Source organism: Carlito syrichta, unplaced genomic scaffold, assembly GCF_000164805.1.
Source record: "Carlito syrichta isolate Samal-C Ts95f unplaced genomic scaffold, Tarsius_syrichta-2.0.1 Scaffold289800, whole genome shotgun sequence".
NCBI lineage: Eukaryota > Metazoa > Chordata > Mammalia > Primates > Tarsiidae > Carlito > Carlito syrichta.
In genome coordinates this window covers 359,334-377,457 of record NW_007233896.1, presented here as the reverse complement: position 1 = coordinate 377,457, position 18,124 = coordinate 359,334, and the positions used below count along the sequence as shown (strand labels likewise).

At 48.8% G+C, this 18,124-nt stretch overlaps 1 protein-coding gene across 1 annotated transcript in view; it reads left to right on the top strand.

Moving 5' to 3' along the window:
- The window catches only part of ANKH (ANKH inorganic pyrophosphate transport regulator), a 157,571-nt gene that overhangs the window by 122,100 nt on the left and 17,347 nt on the right, over nt 1–18,124 (top strand). Inside the window, exon 8 of the mRNA XM_008054361.2 lies at nt 492–587. Coding sequence (XP_008052552.2) covers nt 492–587 — 96 coding nt within the window. The remainder of the gene's footprint in view (nt 1–491; nt 588–18,124) is intronic.

Genomic DNA, 18,124 nt, shown 5'->3' with positions numbered 1-18,124 from the left:
AGAAGCAGCCGGACAATGAACTTGCATCAGATTGAACAGGGCCTTGAATGCCCAGTGGAATTCCTAGGAAACCATATGGTAGGGAGGAGAAGAGCCCTGGAAGTCACAGAGTGGCACCGTGGTATTTAGGGAGACACCCGTGGTAGCCAGGCATGAGGTCTGCTGGGGCCCGGGGCATGGCACAGAGGGTAGGAGCAGGCTTCAGAGCCAGGGCCCTGAACTGACCAGGTGGGCCACCAGCACCAAGGGAGGGGACTGAATCAGGTGACACTACCGGGTGTTGAGCCCAGAATTTGCTCTGGGTAATGTTCATGTGCAGGAACCTGACAGCTGTCAAGAGACTCAAGGTGACAGCTGCCTGGCAAACTGTCACTTGAAACCTGTACTTGAGACGCATCAAATAAACAAAAACAAGATGCTGTTTAAGATCCATGGGGGTTCAGCCAAGGATAATCCGAGCCCCGTCACAATGGTCATTTTCTTTCCCTCAGAATAACCCCAGCAATAAACTGGTGAGCACCAGCAACACGGTGACAGCAGCCCACATCAAGAAGTTCACCTTCGTCTGCATGGCCTTGTCACTGACGGTAAGGAGAGAATAGTGTGTGTGTGTGTGTGTGTGTGTGTGTGTGTGTGTGTGTGTGTGTGTGTATCTGTCTGTCTGTCTCTCTCCTCTCTCTCTTGGGAAAATGGATATTTTAAAAGGAGAAACCTTCTGTTCCACAGTGTGATGTTCTACTGGATTAATGAGCAACCTCTTCGATGCATGTCCTTTTCTACATGTAACCGATTGTTATCTGAGGAGGCTATTGAAATTAGGAGTCAAGGATTGAGTTCCAGCATTTCTCAGAACTTCTTAAGTGCTGAAAAAAGGCAGACTTTGCCTTTAATTTGAATAATAGCGCTTGTCTTGCTGAATAATTTCCAACCCAGGTTTTAAACATCCAAAGTCAACTTTATAACCATCCCTGTCCCTCTTCCAAATTTTAATCAGTGCTATTTCAGTTCCTCTGGTAAAAATTCCTTTCCAGTGACATTCCTGCTGAGGTAGCCTGCTTACTTGTCCATCATTCAGCACATCCTTACTGAGCCCCTGCTGGGTCCCAAACCCCGTCTATCTGCTGAGGGTACAGCCTGGGTAACACTGCATCATCAGCAGGGCCTGTTGGTGTCGCCTAATATAAATACATGCATCCTTCCTTACCAGTCTTCCCTGTGGGCAATTCAAATGTGTAAGACAGTGTTCCAAAAACATGAGAAAATGAATTCAGGAAGTCCCCAATATATGAATGAGTTCTATTCCAAGAACTTATTTGTAAGTCCAATTTGTTTTAAGTTCAACCAAGTTAGCCTAGGTACCCAACTAACACAATCTGCTATATAGTACTGTATGTATTTAACAGGCTATACTGACACCTGGTGGTGAGAAATAATGCATAAAAACCTGCAGGTGTGCATCATTAAAGTTTGTAACTTGAAGGTTCATAAGTAGGGGGCGGTATATGCTTTAGAATCCAAAGGACATGATATATCATTAAAGGTTGTTTAGAACATTTATTGAGGGCTGGGCACAGCAGCTCATACTTATAATCCCAGCACTTTGGGAGACTGAGGTGGGAGGATCACTTGAGGCTAGGAGTTTGGGACCAGTCTAGGCAATACAGCAAGACCCCATCTCTATAAAAATGAAATAAAATATTATATGGATGTGGTGGTATGCACCTGTAGTCCCAGCTAGTTGAAAGGCTGAGACAGGAGGATCACTTGAGGCCAGAAGTTCAAGGCTGCAGTGAGCTACTTGAAGCCTGAGCAACAGAGCAAGAGGAAAGGAAGGAAGGGAGAGAGGAAGGAACATTTATCAGCTGTAGCAAAAAGCTTAATATTTATAAACAACCTTACATTGGAGACTCTGCCCTTTGGAGGTGGAGAGAAGAGGCTGGGTGTGAAGAAATAAGGGTCTTTTGAGCTCAGCTCCATTTTCCCTTGTTGTGGCAACATGTCTCCTAGGAAGTCCTGTGTAATCCTCCTGTTAATATATACATCAGAAGTATGCTGCAGAGAGGCCTGAGGGTGTGTAGTTGTCATCATGCATGACTAATAAAGAGGACCTAAGGCCACATAAAGAGCCGTGGTCCTTCTAACCATCATCTTGAGAACCACGGGGCTTGAGCTGTTAGTGGAGCTTTCAAATCAGGCCCTGCACACATTTTAGACCTTTAATGTATGTTTTTGAAAGCCTGTCGCTTAATAGTTGATGCATTGAGTTAACACTTGACTCGACTTTCGTAAGGGCAGCATGAGACACAGAGCCCATCACAGCACACCTCTGACACTGCCAAGTCATGACCTTGTGTCCTCGGCTGCCCCTGTCACCACTCACACAGCTTCTCCCGCCAGCCTGTCCCTGGGGAACGTGGGGGGCGTCAGAGCCTGTTCCAGCACTGCCTCACTGCGGAGCAATTTCTGATAGCAGTGCCTGGCTGAACAGGGCCAGTTCCCCGGCAGTCCCGCTCCCGTCAGCGTTATTTCTCTGTATGGTGTGCAAGTTTTTCCATAGTTCCCTAAAATGTTAGCAAAACACTGAACAACTTTGAAGCTGTTTAAAAGAGTATTTTAGGCAGAACAGAGAAGGTTTCTATTCCAGGAACAGACCTCAGCGTTTGGAGACTGTGTTAAATGACTGGAAGTCCAAAGCTGGGCTGGGTCAGCTGCCAGGCCCTGTGACTTGGACCTTATCTGTATACGAAGCTGGCAGTGTTGGTTTGCTGCTGGGTCTGCCGTCCAGGGACTTACCCCTCTCTCTTCTTTTGCTCTGTTTAAACATCTTCCACAGATGTTGAGGCTGATGAAGACCTTTACCAGATTGGGCATAAGGATATCCTTATCTCTTTCAGTTCACAGGCAATAATTTATACCTCTAAAACAGATTCTTCTACAGCAAGTTTATTTTTTTAAAAAAACTACTTATAATCTGGGAAAATGCTTACATTTTTTCAAGTAGACGTTTTGTTAATTTCTTCTTTTTTTTTTTTTAATATAATAGAAATGCAGGAGGGGTCTCCTTTGTTGCTCAGGCTGGTGTCAAACTCCTGGCTTCAAGTGATCCTTCTGCCTCTCATGCTCCCAAAGTGCTAGGATTACAGGCATGAGTCACCATACCTGGCCAGGATTTTTTTTTTATTATTAATTAGTCCAATCCCTGATCTAAAAACCACCTGTCACTTGAAGTATCTCAGGGCAAATTTTCACTTTAGAAATAGAGACTTGGAACCCTTTGTTGAAAAGGAACTAAGAGATGAACTAGTCAAAACCCGTAATTTTTCAGAGAAAGAAGCAACTCGCACAGGACAGGTGACCTGCCCTGGTACCCAGTAATAGAACCAGCAGGAACCCAACCTTCAGGGCTTGTTCTCCTGTGCCCTGTCCCCGACCTGTGCTTTTCCCAGAAAGCAGAGACAAACATTGGCACTAAGGCCTCCAAACCAGAGCACTTGCTGCCACACCTGAAATGGTGGTCTCCTCAGCATTAAAGGCCATAGCAGCTGAGCTGGCAGCTTGTGAAGGGTATCACACACACTGTCCTTACTGTGATTCAATCAATATAACATCTTGGCTAGAGGAATTGTCATTGAAAGACACATAAAAAAATGTAAAGGGAGATTTTTCTAAATTAAGTATTTAAACCATCACTCTAATGTGTGTATGCCTTTTTATATGGCTTATCATATTCATTCTTGGATGCCTATTGCTACTTTTTTTTTTTTTTTAGTCAGTCTCACTCTGTCACTTAGGCAGGAGTGCAGTGGCCCATGCTCACAGTCACTGCAGCCTTGACTTGCTGGGCTCAGGCGATCCTTCCACTTCAATCTTCCCAGTAGCTGGAACCACAGGCACACATCACCATGCAGCTAATTTTTTGATGTATTGTAGAGACAAGATCTCACCAATTTGCCCAGGCTGGTCTCTAACCCCTGGTCTCAGGCAGTTCTCTTGCCTCAGTCTCCCAAAATGCTGGGATTACAGGTGTAAGCCACCATGCCTGTCCTTATTGCTACTCTTAGGCTCCAAACAACACAAGGCAGGGTCTGTGATGTCATCTTTTACCCCCAGGGCCCAGTGTCCTGCCTGGCCAGAAGATGGACACAGTAACAGGTTGGTCAACACAGGAATCACCGATTCTTAACTATGAGATGCAGGTTAGGAAAACACCCACGGCGCTCACCCGAGGCGAGCGGCAGTCTCCTTATTTATACTCAGCATATCCTATTTTTAAAACTTGTAGGAGGCCTTTGACTTTCTATTCTATTTTTGTTGTTTGAATTTTAAAACTTCTTAATGTCAGGAAATTAATGTAGCCGAGGCCAGTGAGACACTCGAGCTGCACACTTTCTGTTTATTTCAGTAGATGATTTTATGTGCAAAGTACTCACTTCCCAGTGATTCCACAGCGTTCCCTGCCTCACTCAACTAAGTACCTTCCTGAACTGGGCCGCTTGGGGGAAAGCCAGCTCTTGCTATTGAGCCCTTCAGAGGGGCTGACTCCACGCATCCTGCAGACGCTCAGGGACTCTGTGATTCCAAGGACAACTTAGTCCAGAACCCAGATTCACCCCTTCCACCAGAATGGGCTTCTTCTCAGGCTCTGACATTTTGGCTCAATGCCCGTCTCTGCCTGTGAAAAACATGGCCGTGCCACTTTTGACAGTAAGAGACTCGTATTTCAGCCTGCTACAGTGACACATATTTATTCCTCATTATGGATTTTCTCTTTAAAATTAGAACATCTATCCTATGCCAAAAGTTGGTTCTGCCCTCATACTCTTATCCGGAAGATTTTTTTTTTTTTTAATCAGTGAGTTTCAGGAAAAGCAGCACATGTCTTCTGCCCAGTTTGGAAGAGGAGGTGAATTCAGAGACGCGTGGGGAAGAAAGCTGGAAGGATGTTCTGTTTCTGCTGGCATCTTGCTTTCCAGTCCGCTATTAGTGTTCCCAGTAGGGGGGCTGATTGATCTCTAAACCATGTGGTGGGAGTGAGGATGGGGAAAGGGGTGTCTCTAGTCGATCTGAAAGATCAGCTTCAAAACAGTAGGACTGTCAGATAAAAACGAATCTCCTCAGTAGCAAGATGGGGGCGGACACAGCAAAGCCAGGTGAGCAAGGTGCCAGCGGACTGACAAGCAACTGGCAGGGTGAAGGGAAACAGTCCAAAAACACACACGCTAAAGCCATCCAGAGGAGCAGCCTGAGGGTGCACACCCACGTGGAAGTGCAGAGTCCACACAGGAGACACCTCATTGCAGAACAGTGACGCGAGACTCAAGGACTGGGCATCTGCAGGTGCCGGAGTCAGAGCCCGCGGCGCTTTGCCCTGAACTTTCCCGGAGAGCCCGGTCTCTGTTGCGCGTGTGCCTAACTGTGGATCACAGTGGCAATGGGCCCTGCCAGGCAGTGTTTCTCCGTGGACAGTCTGAACAGTCTGGACCACCGGCTGAGGCAGTGATGTGCTGAGAAGTAGCACAGCGGCCCTTCCTCTTGCTTGGGGCGGGCGGCTGCAGTTCTGTGCTTACAGAAACCCGGCCCCGTGGGCCCCATGGGGTCTGTCATGGCTTCCTTCTGGATGCTAGGTTTGGGGGTAAAATAGAAACCACTAACCAGAGTGGGCCCTGTCTTCCCAACAGTCCTGTTGGTGAGGAAGAAGTGTCCCCAAAGGGTAGCAGACCTCCTATTCCTAGATGCCAAGCCAACCAATCAAGCTGCTAAGTTTACCAAATTTGCCAATTTGTCCCAAACATGGTTTGGTTTGGCTTGTTTGTCTGCTTAGCTCCTTCTGAAGTTCAAAGCAAACCATAAGAGACAGGGAAGTTTTTTTTTTTGTTTTTATTTTTTTTTGAGTTGGAGTCTCACTCTGTCGCCCAGACTGGAGTGCAGTGGCCGCTCCCGGCCACCGCAGCCTCAGCCTGCTGGGCTCCGGCGATCCTTCCGCCTCAGCCTTCTGAGTAACTGGAACTACAGGCGCAAGCTACCACACCTGGCTAATTTTCGATTTTTATTGTAGAGATGAGGTCTCGCCAAGTTGCCTAGGCAGGTCTCAAACCCGCGGGCTCAGGCAATCCATTCACCTCAGCCTCCCAAAGGCGTGGGATTACAGGCTGAGCCACCAAGCCCGGCTGAGACAGGGAAGTTTTAACAGCCGTGGATGCTTGTAGTGGACTAGTTTCCATTTTGATTTCACAATGGCATTTTAAGAACATTCAGTGTCTCTCTTTTCAAGCTCTCTGCTGCTTTGGCTTTGGGGAGCAGGTGCCAAGAGAGGGGGCCTCTGCTTCAGGAGAGGTGGAGAAGAATCCATGCTAAGTTCAGGCTTGGCTGCCGCCAAGGCCTCCCTGGGTCCCTTGGCACACAATGGAAATGGGCGGCTATCCAGATGGATCTTGGTGAGCGGAGCCAGCAGGGTGCTTTTGTGCAGTGGGCAACCTACACAGCCATACCCAGTGCCCCTGCATGCCAAACCCAGAGAAAGAGGAGGTGGGGAGAGCAAGGATCAGGGAAAGAAGAGTGGCTGGGTGTGAGAGAGATGGAGCTGCATAAAGGTCAGAGGAAAAGGGGAAGCGGCCATGGTTAGAAATGGAGAGAGGAGGTTACGAGTCAGAGAAAGGTGGAGCAGAATGGCGCAGGTGGGGGCACAGATGGGGAGAATGTGGAGGCCCAGAGACCCTTGAGCCCTCACAGCCCCCGTGGCCCTGCCAGTTCTTCCAGTACAAACTGCCATAAACTTTAGACGAGTATTAAGGAGGTAATCTTTTAGGCCAGGTGTGGTGGCTGCCTGTAATCCCAGCACTTTGGGAGGCTGTGGCGAGAGAATCGCTTGAGCCCAGAAGTTTGAGACCAGCATGGGCAGTATAGCAAGACCTTGTTCCTACAAAACAAGTAAAACAATTAGTCAGGCCTGGTGGCATGTGCCTGTAGTCCCAGCTACTTGAGAGGCTGAGGCAGAAGGATCGCCTGAGCCCAGGAAGTTGGGGCTATGGTGAACCATGATTGTGCTACTACACTCTAGCCTGAGTGACAGTGAGACACCAACTCCAAAAAAAAAAAAAAGAGAGAGAGAGAGAAAAAGGTTCTTAAGAATTCAGTGATGTTGACAAATTGTTGGCTGACCAAATTAGTTATTCCACAGGCTGATTTTTGGTAAACGGACCTGTTTCAAGACGGCAGGTGTGGAATGGGACTCTCACCAGACCTGTCCAGGGTTGGCGTTGCATGCCCACATTCAGATTGTGCAGGGGACTATCCCCAGGTCCCCACGCTGTATCCACTGGCCACCTAATAACTGGCCTCCCTTTGCTTTAACAAACGGCGGTTGCTTGGTGTGGGGGTGTGTGGGTGTGCTGCTGTCACTTTAGGCAGAGAGAGGAGGCCCACCAATATGCCACGCTGGCACAGTATGCCAGTCATACCACAAGGCCTTGTGCAAGGGGACACAAAGGTATCTGTGTCAATGGCTATTAGTATTTCAGGATCCAGATCCTTTTTTTTTTTAAGACAGCTAAAATAGGTTTTTACTCTGGATCTTTCTGAGCTTTGCTTTTTGTAGTCTGCGGGTGGTACGTTGGACACTGTGCATCTGCACGCAATCTGGAACCTCCTGTTTGGATTGCTGTGGATTGAATTATGTCTGCCAAAGCTTTTTATATTGAAGTCCTAAGCCCCAACCTCCTAATGCGAACTTGTCTGGAAATAAGGTTAAGATGAGGTTCTGCTGGGGGCATGCAGTGGACCCCCAATCCAGTATGACTGGTGTTCTCCTGAGACGGAGAAATCTGAGCACAGACGCACACTCAGGGAAGACGCCATGTGGAGTGGAGTGAAGCTTCCTCAGTTCAGGGACTGCCAAAAGCCAGGACAGGCCTGGGACGGATCCTTCCCTCGCACCTGCAGAGGGCCCGCAGCTCCATTGACACTTGGTTTCAGACTCTAGAACTATGAGACGACAACATTCTGTTGTTTAAAGTCACCCAGCTCATGGCCGTTTGTTTTGGGAGCCCTGGCAAGTGAAGAGATGACTGACTCTAAAAGAAAGGATCCTTCTTGCAGTCACTTGAGACCACACGGATTGATCGGCCAGGTTACCTCCTCAGTGGACTCATTTTCCTTTTAGACTCTCCCTCCCTTTAGTTTCTATGAGACATGTCTGTTGTCTTAGTTCCAGATTTTCCATGTGAGCAGAGGATTTGCTCGGAAGTGTTCTTCACGCCATGCAGCCTGTGCCTGTCTTCATGTTTCTATCTTTGCTGATGGTTTTTGTGGGCAGGGGAGACCATTGGCATCATGGCATCTGATAGGAATGCTGGTGTTAGATTTAGGTTACTTTGCTTCTTGTTTTTAGTCTGCTTTTTATTGATTGAATAACCCAGTGCATCTCAACTAGGCCTTTTCAGAATCCTGGACTAGCCTGTGCCACTAACACGCAAAATATTTTCCCAATTTTCAGGAAACAATATGAGTTTTCAGTATTTTATTTGTTTGTGTTTATTCTCCCAAATTGCCTCAAAATCTTGATCCCTTCACCACTTGAGCCTTCTAAAGGGTATCTGATTTGTGATAACATTATAAAAGTTATTTATTTTTCAGTTGAGCATGTCAATACAAGTCTGTGGTCTGCACACATGGGACCCACCACCTGAGCAAGTCTGAAAACCACAGGGGAGACATTGTGTCCAAACCCTGGACCTGTGGACAAGTACAGGTGGCCAGCCCCGCCACCCCCCCCGGCACTTGGCCCAGCATTTAAGGGAAACCAGACCCTGTGGATCCCTGAGTGTACCAGGGACTGCCTGACCCCAGTCCCACCTCAAGAATGCATTTCCCCAGCTCTGCTCCTGTGGCTTTTTACTGGTATAAAAACAGAATTGTCATAGGGAGAGGTCAGTCACAAACTGTTGTTCCATGCAAATGGCAGAGTAACGCATAGGGCTTACCTAGGAGACTCCAGGAATAATACCTATGACTCTCTGGCTTTTAAACAATTTTTTTTCTTTAGTCTCAGCTTAGAGACCAAAAAAACCCATCAGTCTGGGGAGCATTTTTCTTCTTGCCCAATGGGCACATTACAGCGTGTAGAAATCAGACATTAGCTCGACTGGATGCTCAGACCAGACACTCCTGACAAGAATTTGCCATAAACCTTGTGGAGAAAACAGGGATGTGCTGGTGTTCCTGGCTTCTTGGCTTCTGAATTCAGCACCCACTCCGGTGCTCTGAGGTTCTTGGAGCTCCACGCATGAGCACGTTCCTGGTGGCCTGAGCCTCTTAATGGGCTGCTGGTTGTTACATCTCAGAAGCATGTTGTGCTTCTTTTAGGCAGTGGGCTCAGAAGGAACAAAAAGACCCCAGAATAAATTCATGGCACAATTCGGACCCTGTATACAAGTAAACTTTTTTAATTTTTGTTTGTTTTTGAGTCGGGGTCTCACTCTGTCGTCCAGGCTGGAGTACAGTGGCTTGATCATGGCTCACTGCAGCCTCCACCTCCTGGGCTTAGAAGATCCTTCTGCCTCAGCCTCCCAAGTAGCTGGGACTCACAGGTGCATGCTACCATGCCCTGCTAATTTCTTTAATTTTGGGTAGAGACATGGTCTCACTATGTTGCCTAGGTTGGTGTCGAACTCCTGGGCTCAAGCAATTCTCCTGCCTTGGCTTCTCAAAGTGCTGAGATTACAAGCATGAACTACCACGCCTGGCCTTAGATATATTTTTTAAAGTAAATTATTTCAAAAAAATACCACGTAGAAGTAATGGCATCAAGCAGCATATGAAATGAACACAGTGAGGACCCAAAATGCCTGATTAACATGCTGAATGGCCATTTTGTATGTTTAATGAAGTAAGACACCATTTGACCCAGGAACAAAAGAAAACAATGCAAAAACACTCTGGCCCCACAGAGGGATTTCACTGGCTTTTCTCTCCTGGGGCCTGGCTGTTCTCCTGCACCTGCAGGTGGAACTTCAGTTGCTTTTAGCTATGTATGGCCTTTGCGCAAACGTTCATTTTCTCTCAAAGGGCTTTCTACTGCATTCCTTCCTGCGTGCCCAGCTCTGGTCAAGGACTCGCTTGTTCAAACACAGTAAAGTAAGTGGGTCTGAATTATGCCATGAATTTATTCTGGGGACTTTTTGTACCTTCTGAGTCCACTGCAGGCCTAAAATAACCACAACGTGCCTCTGAGAAACAGTGTGCATGGCAAATAATAGTGCCTCGAGAACCTGTTCACGGAGAGCCAGGTGTCAGATAGGTTTCCGTGACCCTCCTGCCACCTCCCTGGGGATGGCTCTTAACTGATGGGACTTGAGGAATTCCTTGATCGATACCAAATAAGTTTCCAGAGGACCTGGGTCACTCACTGGAACTGACCCTTCCAGTCTCCTCCCATAAATTCCCACCTTTGAAACTGGAGACAAGTTCGGATGCAGGGTTGCTTGTCACACGTGGGACCCTCATGACACTTGACCACCCAGTGTTAGTTGGGAGGGGCAGGGACAGAGGCAGAGGGATTTAGCTCAAGTTTGAAATCAGGGCTCTATAGCCTGGACAAATGGCTTTGGAGCCACAGAGTTTGGGTTCAAATCCCAACTCCACTCTACTAGCCGAGTGGCTTCCGGAAAGTCAGTTAAAACTGTAAGCCTCAGTTTCTCCATCTGCCACTTGGAGATAATGAGAATTGTCTACCTTTAAGACTTTTAGAAGGAGCAATAGCTTAGTGAAGTGGCTGGCATATGCTGTAAGCAGAGAACTTTGGCTCTCCTCACAGCCGTCAGCTCCAACACCGGGGCATTGAGTGATCCCAACCCAGGATCCAGAGTGAGGAAACTGTGGCTGAATATGTAAGTGGCTGCTGGTATATTGGATGCCAACAAATAATTGTATGATTTACACATACATATATTTGTATGCGAGTACATGTGAACTTATCCTTCTATTTTTATTTTTATTTATTTTTATTTTTTTGAGTTGGAGTCTCACTCTGTCGCCAAGACTGGAGTGCAGTGGCCGCTCCCGGCCACCTCAGCCTCGACCTGCTGGGCTCCGGCGATTCTTCCGCCTCAGCCTTCCAAGTAGCTGGAACTACAGGCGCGCACTACCACACCCAGCTAACTTTTTTTTAATTTATTGTAGAAATGAGGTCTCACCAAGTTGCCCAGGCAGGTCTCGAACCCATGGGCTCAGGCAGTCCACTCACCTCAGCCTCCCAAGGCGTGGGATTACAGGCTGAGCCACCGAGCCCGGCTTATCCTTCTACATTTCTGTGTTTTTTTTTTCTTGTTGGTATTTTTTCAAAATGCCAGTCTCAGCCAGGCACGGTGGCTCACGCCTATAACCTCAGCACTTTGGGAGGCTGAGATGAAAGGATTCCCCTGAGCCCACGGGTTTGAGACCAGCCCGGGCAACTTGGTGAGACTTCATCTCTACAATAAATAAAAAAATTAGCCAGGTATGTTGGTACATGCCTGTAGTTGCAGCTACTTGGAAGGCTGAGGCAGAAGGATCACCTGAACCCAGCAGGTCGAGACTGCGGTGGCCGTAAGTGTGCCACTGCCCTCCAGCCTAGGCGACAGAGTAAGATGCCCACTCAAAAAAAAAAGTCAGTCTCTTGGTGGTTAGGTTTATACACACCTTCGGTAGACAGACCCCACTGCAGACATGAGACCCGCGTGCGCCATTTCCCTTCCTTTCTACCTCTTGGGGAGCCCCTTGGTTGTATCACCCCTTGCTGCTTGCAGCCCCCCAACCCCAGGTACAGATGGTGCATACCCCAGCTTCCATCTCCTTGCTAATTCGGAAATGCCAGTTTTCTCAGAAGCTGCCATGAGTGCAGAACAGGAGGCGTTGGTAAGTTTAGTCCTCGGACTGGACGTCTGAAAGAACTGCAGATACCAGTTGCATATTGGAAAAGCCAGTAAAAGGACAGACTGAAAACCACAAAGGGCTGGCAAATGCGTTTACTTGCACTTTGGAGTCCTCAGTCTAGAAAGAACAGCCACGTGCACATGGGAAGCCTATGTCCTGTGGGCACCCGTGACGTCTCCTAAGGGCGCCTTCGTGACTTCTGTTCCCGTGACACGGCTCCTGCACTGCCGTGTCTCACACAGGTGTGGGCTTGTGCACTGCTGCGTCACCTAATGCCCAGGCAGTGGGCACAGCACGTCTTTAATTTTCATCGATGCAGCCTCGGGCAACATTGGTTTTTCTAAGCCCAAGACCCGTTATGACCCAGCTGATGGTGTTCTTGGGTAGCTGAGGACTGGGCCCTTCCAGTGTCCTTCCTTAGGACGTTTGCCAACCTCGAGGTTCCTGGCACCTTCCCAGGTCTCTAAGCTCTGTCGGTCACATCTATGAGTGTCTTCACCATGCCGATGTTGCCATCGAAGCCTTGCACACACCTAAGGGCATCACCAGACGGTGTGCTTGCCCTTGTCAGTTTGGTCCTTGGACCCCTCCTGGCTGCATTTGCACAGGCTCGCTGGCTTTAGGTGACCGTCCTTGGTGGAGAAGGGGGTGGAGGGAAGGGGTTTGGAAGGCCCCCTCTTTTAAAGTTCTTTGTCTTGCTCTGAGCACTTTTATTCATTCACAGTGCTTGTTGGGGCTTTCACCTTCCCCACCTTGTTCCTGGAGGCTTAAGTGTCATTTGGAATCCATGTCCCCAGGCCTCCCCCTCCTCCTGCCCCATTCTCTCTCCCAGCCCAGGGCCCACAAACAGTGAAGTCCTGGGAAATGAGCCCCCTGATACCCGCTGCCCCCCAGCGCCCTTCTGGTGTGTCCTTCACCTTGGGCTGCCCCCCTGCTCCCCTTTGCTGCGGTGTCACCTAGCTCTGTGCTTTGCTGTCGGTGGCCGCTGCCTTGGCCCGGAGCGCCCCATTGAGCTTCTCAGCAGGCACCAGGCACAGATGGTGTCCCCTCCCTTGCACTCCTAGCACCGGGCTCTTGCCGGCAAGTACATCGGGCACGTGGGCACCACCTGTCAGACTCCCACCCTCCCCCACCAGCCTGCCAGCCCTTAAAGGCAGCAGCCCTCAGGCTTGGCATGGGCCCAGCAGGCCCTGGATGAGCGAGCACCTGGCGTGGATGAATGTCTTGCAGACAGCAGCACCACCCCCTTCTGCACCCAGGGAGCCACGTGGCCTTCGAATGCCTCTGTTCCTCCTCACATGCTCCCTTCTGGTTGCATGGAGGGAAGTTCTCTTCTGAGAGCTTTTCAGCCTCCTTTTAGAATCTCTGGTGCTGTGAGGCTGGGCGTGGTAGCTCACGCGTGTAATCCCAGCACGTTGGGAGGCTGAGGCGAGAGGACTTCCTGAGCCCAGGAATTGGAGACTAGCCTGGGCAATATGGTGAGGCCTCATCTCTTCAATTAAAAAAATTAGCCAGGCGTGGTGGCACACGCTTGGAGTCCCAGCTACTTGGAAGGCTGAGGCAGAATCAGTCCTAGCTACTTGGCAGGCTGAGGCAGAGTCAGTCCCAGCTACTTGGAAGGCTGACACTGAGGATCACCTGAGCCCGGCAGGGTTGAGGCTGCAGTAGCTGTGACTGTGCCACTATACTCCAGCCTGGGCAACAGACTGAGACTCTGACTCAAAAAAAGAAAAAAAAAACTCTTTGGTCTGTGAGGTTATATTTGCCCCTTTTCCACAAATTTTGAAATGTTTTCTTTACTTCCATTTATTTATGTGGGGTTTCACTCTGTCTCCCAGGCTGGAGTACAGTGGCATAATCACAGCTCACCGCAGCCTCAGCTTCCTGGGCTCAGGCAGTCCTCTTGCCCCAGCCTCCCAAGTAGCTGGGTCTACAGGAACATGCCACCACACCCAGTTAATCTTTTAAAAATTGTCTATAGAGGTGAGATCTTGCTTGATATATTGCCCAGGCTTGTCTCAAACTCCTGGCCCCAAGCGATCCTCCCACCTTACAAAATGCTGGGATTTACAGGCATGAGCCCCCACACCGGCCAATTCCTTTTATTTTTAAATGTCCCCAGTTCCCTGTGCACTCATAAAGGTTGCAGCCACCCTCCATTGCCTGTCAGTGTTGCGCCCATTGAGGCCGGGAGCCCTCTGATTCCACTTCCAGGGATAAGCCTTGTCTGGGAGGGATTAGTCTGGAGCCTGCTGGAGAAGGGAGAGGCGACTCTGTGGTCTGCTAAGGCCCTCTCCGCGCATTCCATTTCTGTAGAAATCCTGGTGTGGATGGCAGGCAGCGGCCGCCTCTGTCGGGCTAGACTGCCTGCCTGTGGGAACACCAGTGCCATTGCCGCAAAATTCAGGATGAGGGTGTTTGGTATTTAAAACATCTCTGTCTAAAGCTTCAGAACTTCAGATCTCAAAGATCAACCCAGGAGGGAAAGAAAACCAAAAACCGCATCATCAGAGAAGGAAGGAGAAAGATCCTTCCTTTCAGGGGCTTTCTCCGGGACACACTGAGATAATCCCTCCCAGTGAGGCTCAACTGGCCTTCAAATACTTCTTTTGCTGCTCACACAGGTCTGGAAGCGACATTCCCAAAGATATAAACAAGAATTCCAGCTCTTCCTCTCCCCTCCCCTTCAGAGCCGCCGCCCCCCCACCCCCCCGCCAGGCAGCAAGGTTAGGGATGGTGGCAGTATTTATAGTGCCATAATCCCCCTGGGCCCAGGCTCCATCGCCTCTCCTGAAGGTCTGTGCAGCTGGTCTAAGGCGCTGTAGACGCATAAAGGCCCAGGCCCTCGACCAGAAACAAGCTGCTTAGAAGTCGAAGGCTTCAAGTCTGGTCCGGCACTGCCTCTCACTTCCCCAGTTTCCCCAGTTAGAAAAAGACTTTCTTTTCTTAATTGAAGGGCCAGTTTTGCACCTGGCAGCTCAGGAAGCGCTCCGCCAACCCCGTTTTTATCACGAGGAGGATCTGGGGAGCTTTTCTTGCTCGCGCCCTGCTGCTTCTCAGGATGGCACCCAAGAAAGAACACCTTATCTTTGGTGGCATCCCATTATTCAAAGCGCGCGAGTCCTCAGTCCTCCCATGGTGTGCTAGAAAGCAGCAGAATCTAAGCCAACTAGGAAACACCGCTATCCCACGGGACCTGCTCCAGCAGGCCGAGTTCATGGGAATGACCTAGTCTTACCTCCTTGCTGCCAGCCTTCCCCCCAGGCCGTGACTGTCACTCAGCTGCCTTGGGCGGATAGCAAAGGCCTTATTCCAGCCATGGTACCATGCTGACCCTTCGTCTGGAACAAAGACAGCCTGTTTGAGGCTTTGTTCATGCTGGGCGCCCCACCCCCGTGCCATTGTTCCAGACTCCAGAGGAGAAAATGCCTCTTCTTGTGCACAGGGGGTGAAGAAAGAACCAAAGGTAAATACATGGAATTTGACACTTTCTCATTCTGTACCAGTGGGCAAGGCGCTTCAGAAGGTGAAGATGTCTCAGAAACACGGAGACAGCAGACAAGGCTTCTGTGTTCCCAAGGCCTGAATTGAAATTCTTGCGCCCCCCCACCCCCCATTTACCAGTGGGTGACCTGGACAAGTCCCACAATCCCCTTAGGACCTTGCCCTCATCAGTAGAGGAGCGAAAAGTAAGACAGCTGTCCCGGATGGTGTGAAGATTAAATGAAAACACGGAGAACGCTTGGCATATAATGAATGATTGGTAAGAGTGAGTTCCTTCCCGCAGAACCTCGGGCCTCCCTCTGTGCCTGTCTCTGGAAGCTTCGGGGATCTAACATTTGCTCTCTCCTCAGCACACATTACAGATTTGAGAGGGTGATTGGTTTGTTCCAGGAGACTCAGGAGAAATTCAAACACTTAAGACTGATCCCTAAAACTCTTACCTAAGCACTTATAATAAATGCCAGGGCAGGACAGGCGCAGTGTTTCACACCTGTAATCTCAGCACTTTGGGAGGCGAGAGGATTGCTTAAGTCCAGGAGTTCATGACCAGCCTAGGCAACTTAGCGACACCTCATCTGTAAAAAGAAATTTTAAAAATGGCTGTGTGTAATGGTATACCCCTGTAGTCCCAGCTCTCAGAAGGCTAAGGAGGGTGGGTCACTTGAGGTCAAGGCTGCAGTGAGCTGTCATCGTGCCACTGCACTCCAGTTTGGGTGATTGAGACCCTGACTCAAAAAAAAAAAAGGGCCAGGGCAAATGCACCTGTGTATTATTAAAACAAATGAACAAGGCTGGTGTGCTGTTATGAGCAGGCTTCAAAGTTTGTAAATATTTTTTTTAATGATGGTAAAATACACATAACATAAAATGTACCGCCTTGACCGTGTTGACGGATACAGTTCCATACATGCACGCTGCTGTGCCAATGTCATATCTTCTGCCCATAACGAGTTGCAGGACTGAAGCTCCACACCCGTTAGACAGTAACTCCCCATGCCCCTCCCCGCAGCTCCACGCAGACTCTAGTGAATAAAATAGTGAAGGAAAAGAAGAGAGACTAAACAGAAGCCGGAGCGTGGGACTCTTGAAATATTTTTTGGAGCAGGTGAGTAAGAATAGGAAATAAAACATCTGCAGATTTGGGAAGGGGAGAAATTAGACTACCAGTGCACTGGCTATGGGCTTGGTGCATGGCGCCCCTTGCTGTTGAAGGTGTAGCTTGTTTCTTTCAACCAGCACTTGGTCATCTTAGGTTTGAAAGACATGTATTTGGCAATTTCATTAAACCTAAATGACAGCAAGCATGATTTGTTTTCATTTTCTTTCTTTATTTTTTTTTTTGGAGTCTCACTCTGTCACCTAGGCTGGAATGCAGTGGCATGCTCACTGCCACCATGACCTCGACCTGCTGGGCTCCGGGGATCCTTCCGCCTCAGCCTTCCAAGTAGCAGGAACTACAAGCACACGCCACCATGCCCGGCTAATTTTTTTGATTTATTATAGAAAAGCGGTCTTACCAAGTTGCCCAGGCAGTCCTCTCACCTCAGCCTCCTAAAGTGCTGGGATTATAGGCGTGAGGCACCACACCCAGCCGCAGTTTTCATGTTCTTAAAAAACTGATTTTAAAACTACATCTGAAATTTTTGATTTTTTTTAAAACCATGATTATGCTGTAACAGTTGATAGTTGCAGCCACTCCCTTTTGGAACTATCCAAGATAGATGTAATCATTACGATGATCAACAAGCCAGATGGAGACTATTGGATGCCACATAGACACTTCATAATATGCTTCTCCCAGGTCCTTAGCCCAGAACACCAAGCTCTGTTTCTCTCCATAATAAATGGAGTATGCTTTCATCTTTTGTAAATAGACGTGACTTGCTACACCTATTGGAGCCAGCTGAAATTTTTGCTAGCCCGATCTTACATAAAGAGCCCCGCACACCTCCTGTCTATGACTGTAATAATCATTATCCCTCCTCAAGAGATTTCTCCACCTGTGACGTTCTTCTGCTGAGCCAGGCACCTGTGCAGAAGCAACCCTCTCACGTGCTGTCCTTGGTTCAGCCAATCCCAGAGCCATTCCCTCTGGTGATTACTATAGGCTAGCTCCCTGACACCCTTTTAATGCCAATCCCCAGAAATTGGGCTTGTTGGCTACTTTCGCACATTATGCTTGCTTTAGGAATCTTCCCCCTGGTAAAAGGGAATATGTGTGTGTGTAGATAGATAGATAGATAGATAGATAGATAGATAGATAGATAGATAAAATCAACATTTTCAGATGTAGTTTTATAATCTGTTTGTTCATTTATTTTTGTGTCAGAGTCTCACTCTGTTGCCCAGGCTGGAGTGCAGTGGCACACTCGTGGCTGCATAAGCTTGACCTGCTGGGCTCAGGCAATCAATCCTTCCATCTCAAGCTTCCAAGTATCTGGAACTACAGGCATGTGTCACCACACCCAGCTAATTTTTGGATTTTTTGTAGAGATGAGGGCTTACCAAGTTTCCCAGGCTGGTCTCGAACCCGTTGGCTCAGGCAATACTCTCACCTTGGCCTTCCAAAGTACTGGGGTTATAGGCATGAGCCACCACTCCCAGCCTTATAATCAGTTTTTTAAGAATATGAAAACAAGCTGGGCTCAGTGGCTCAGCCTGTAATCCCGTGCCTTTGGGAGGCTCAGGTGAGTGGATTGCCTGAGCCCGCGGG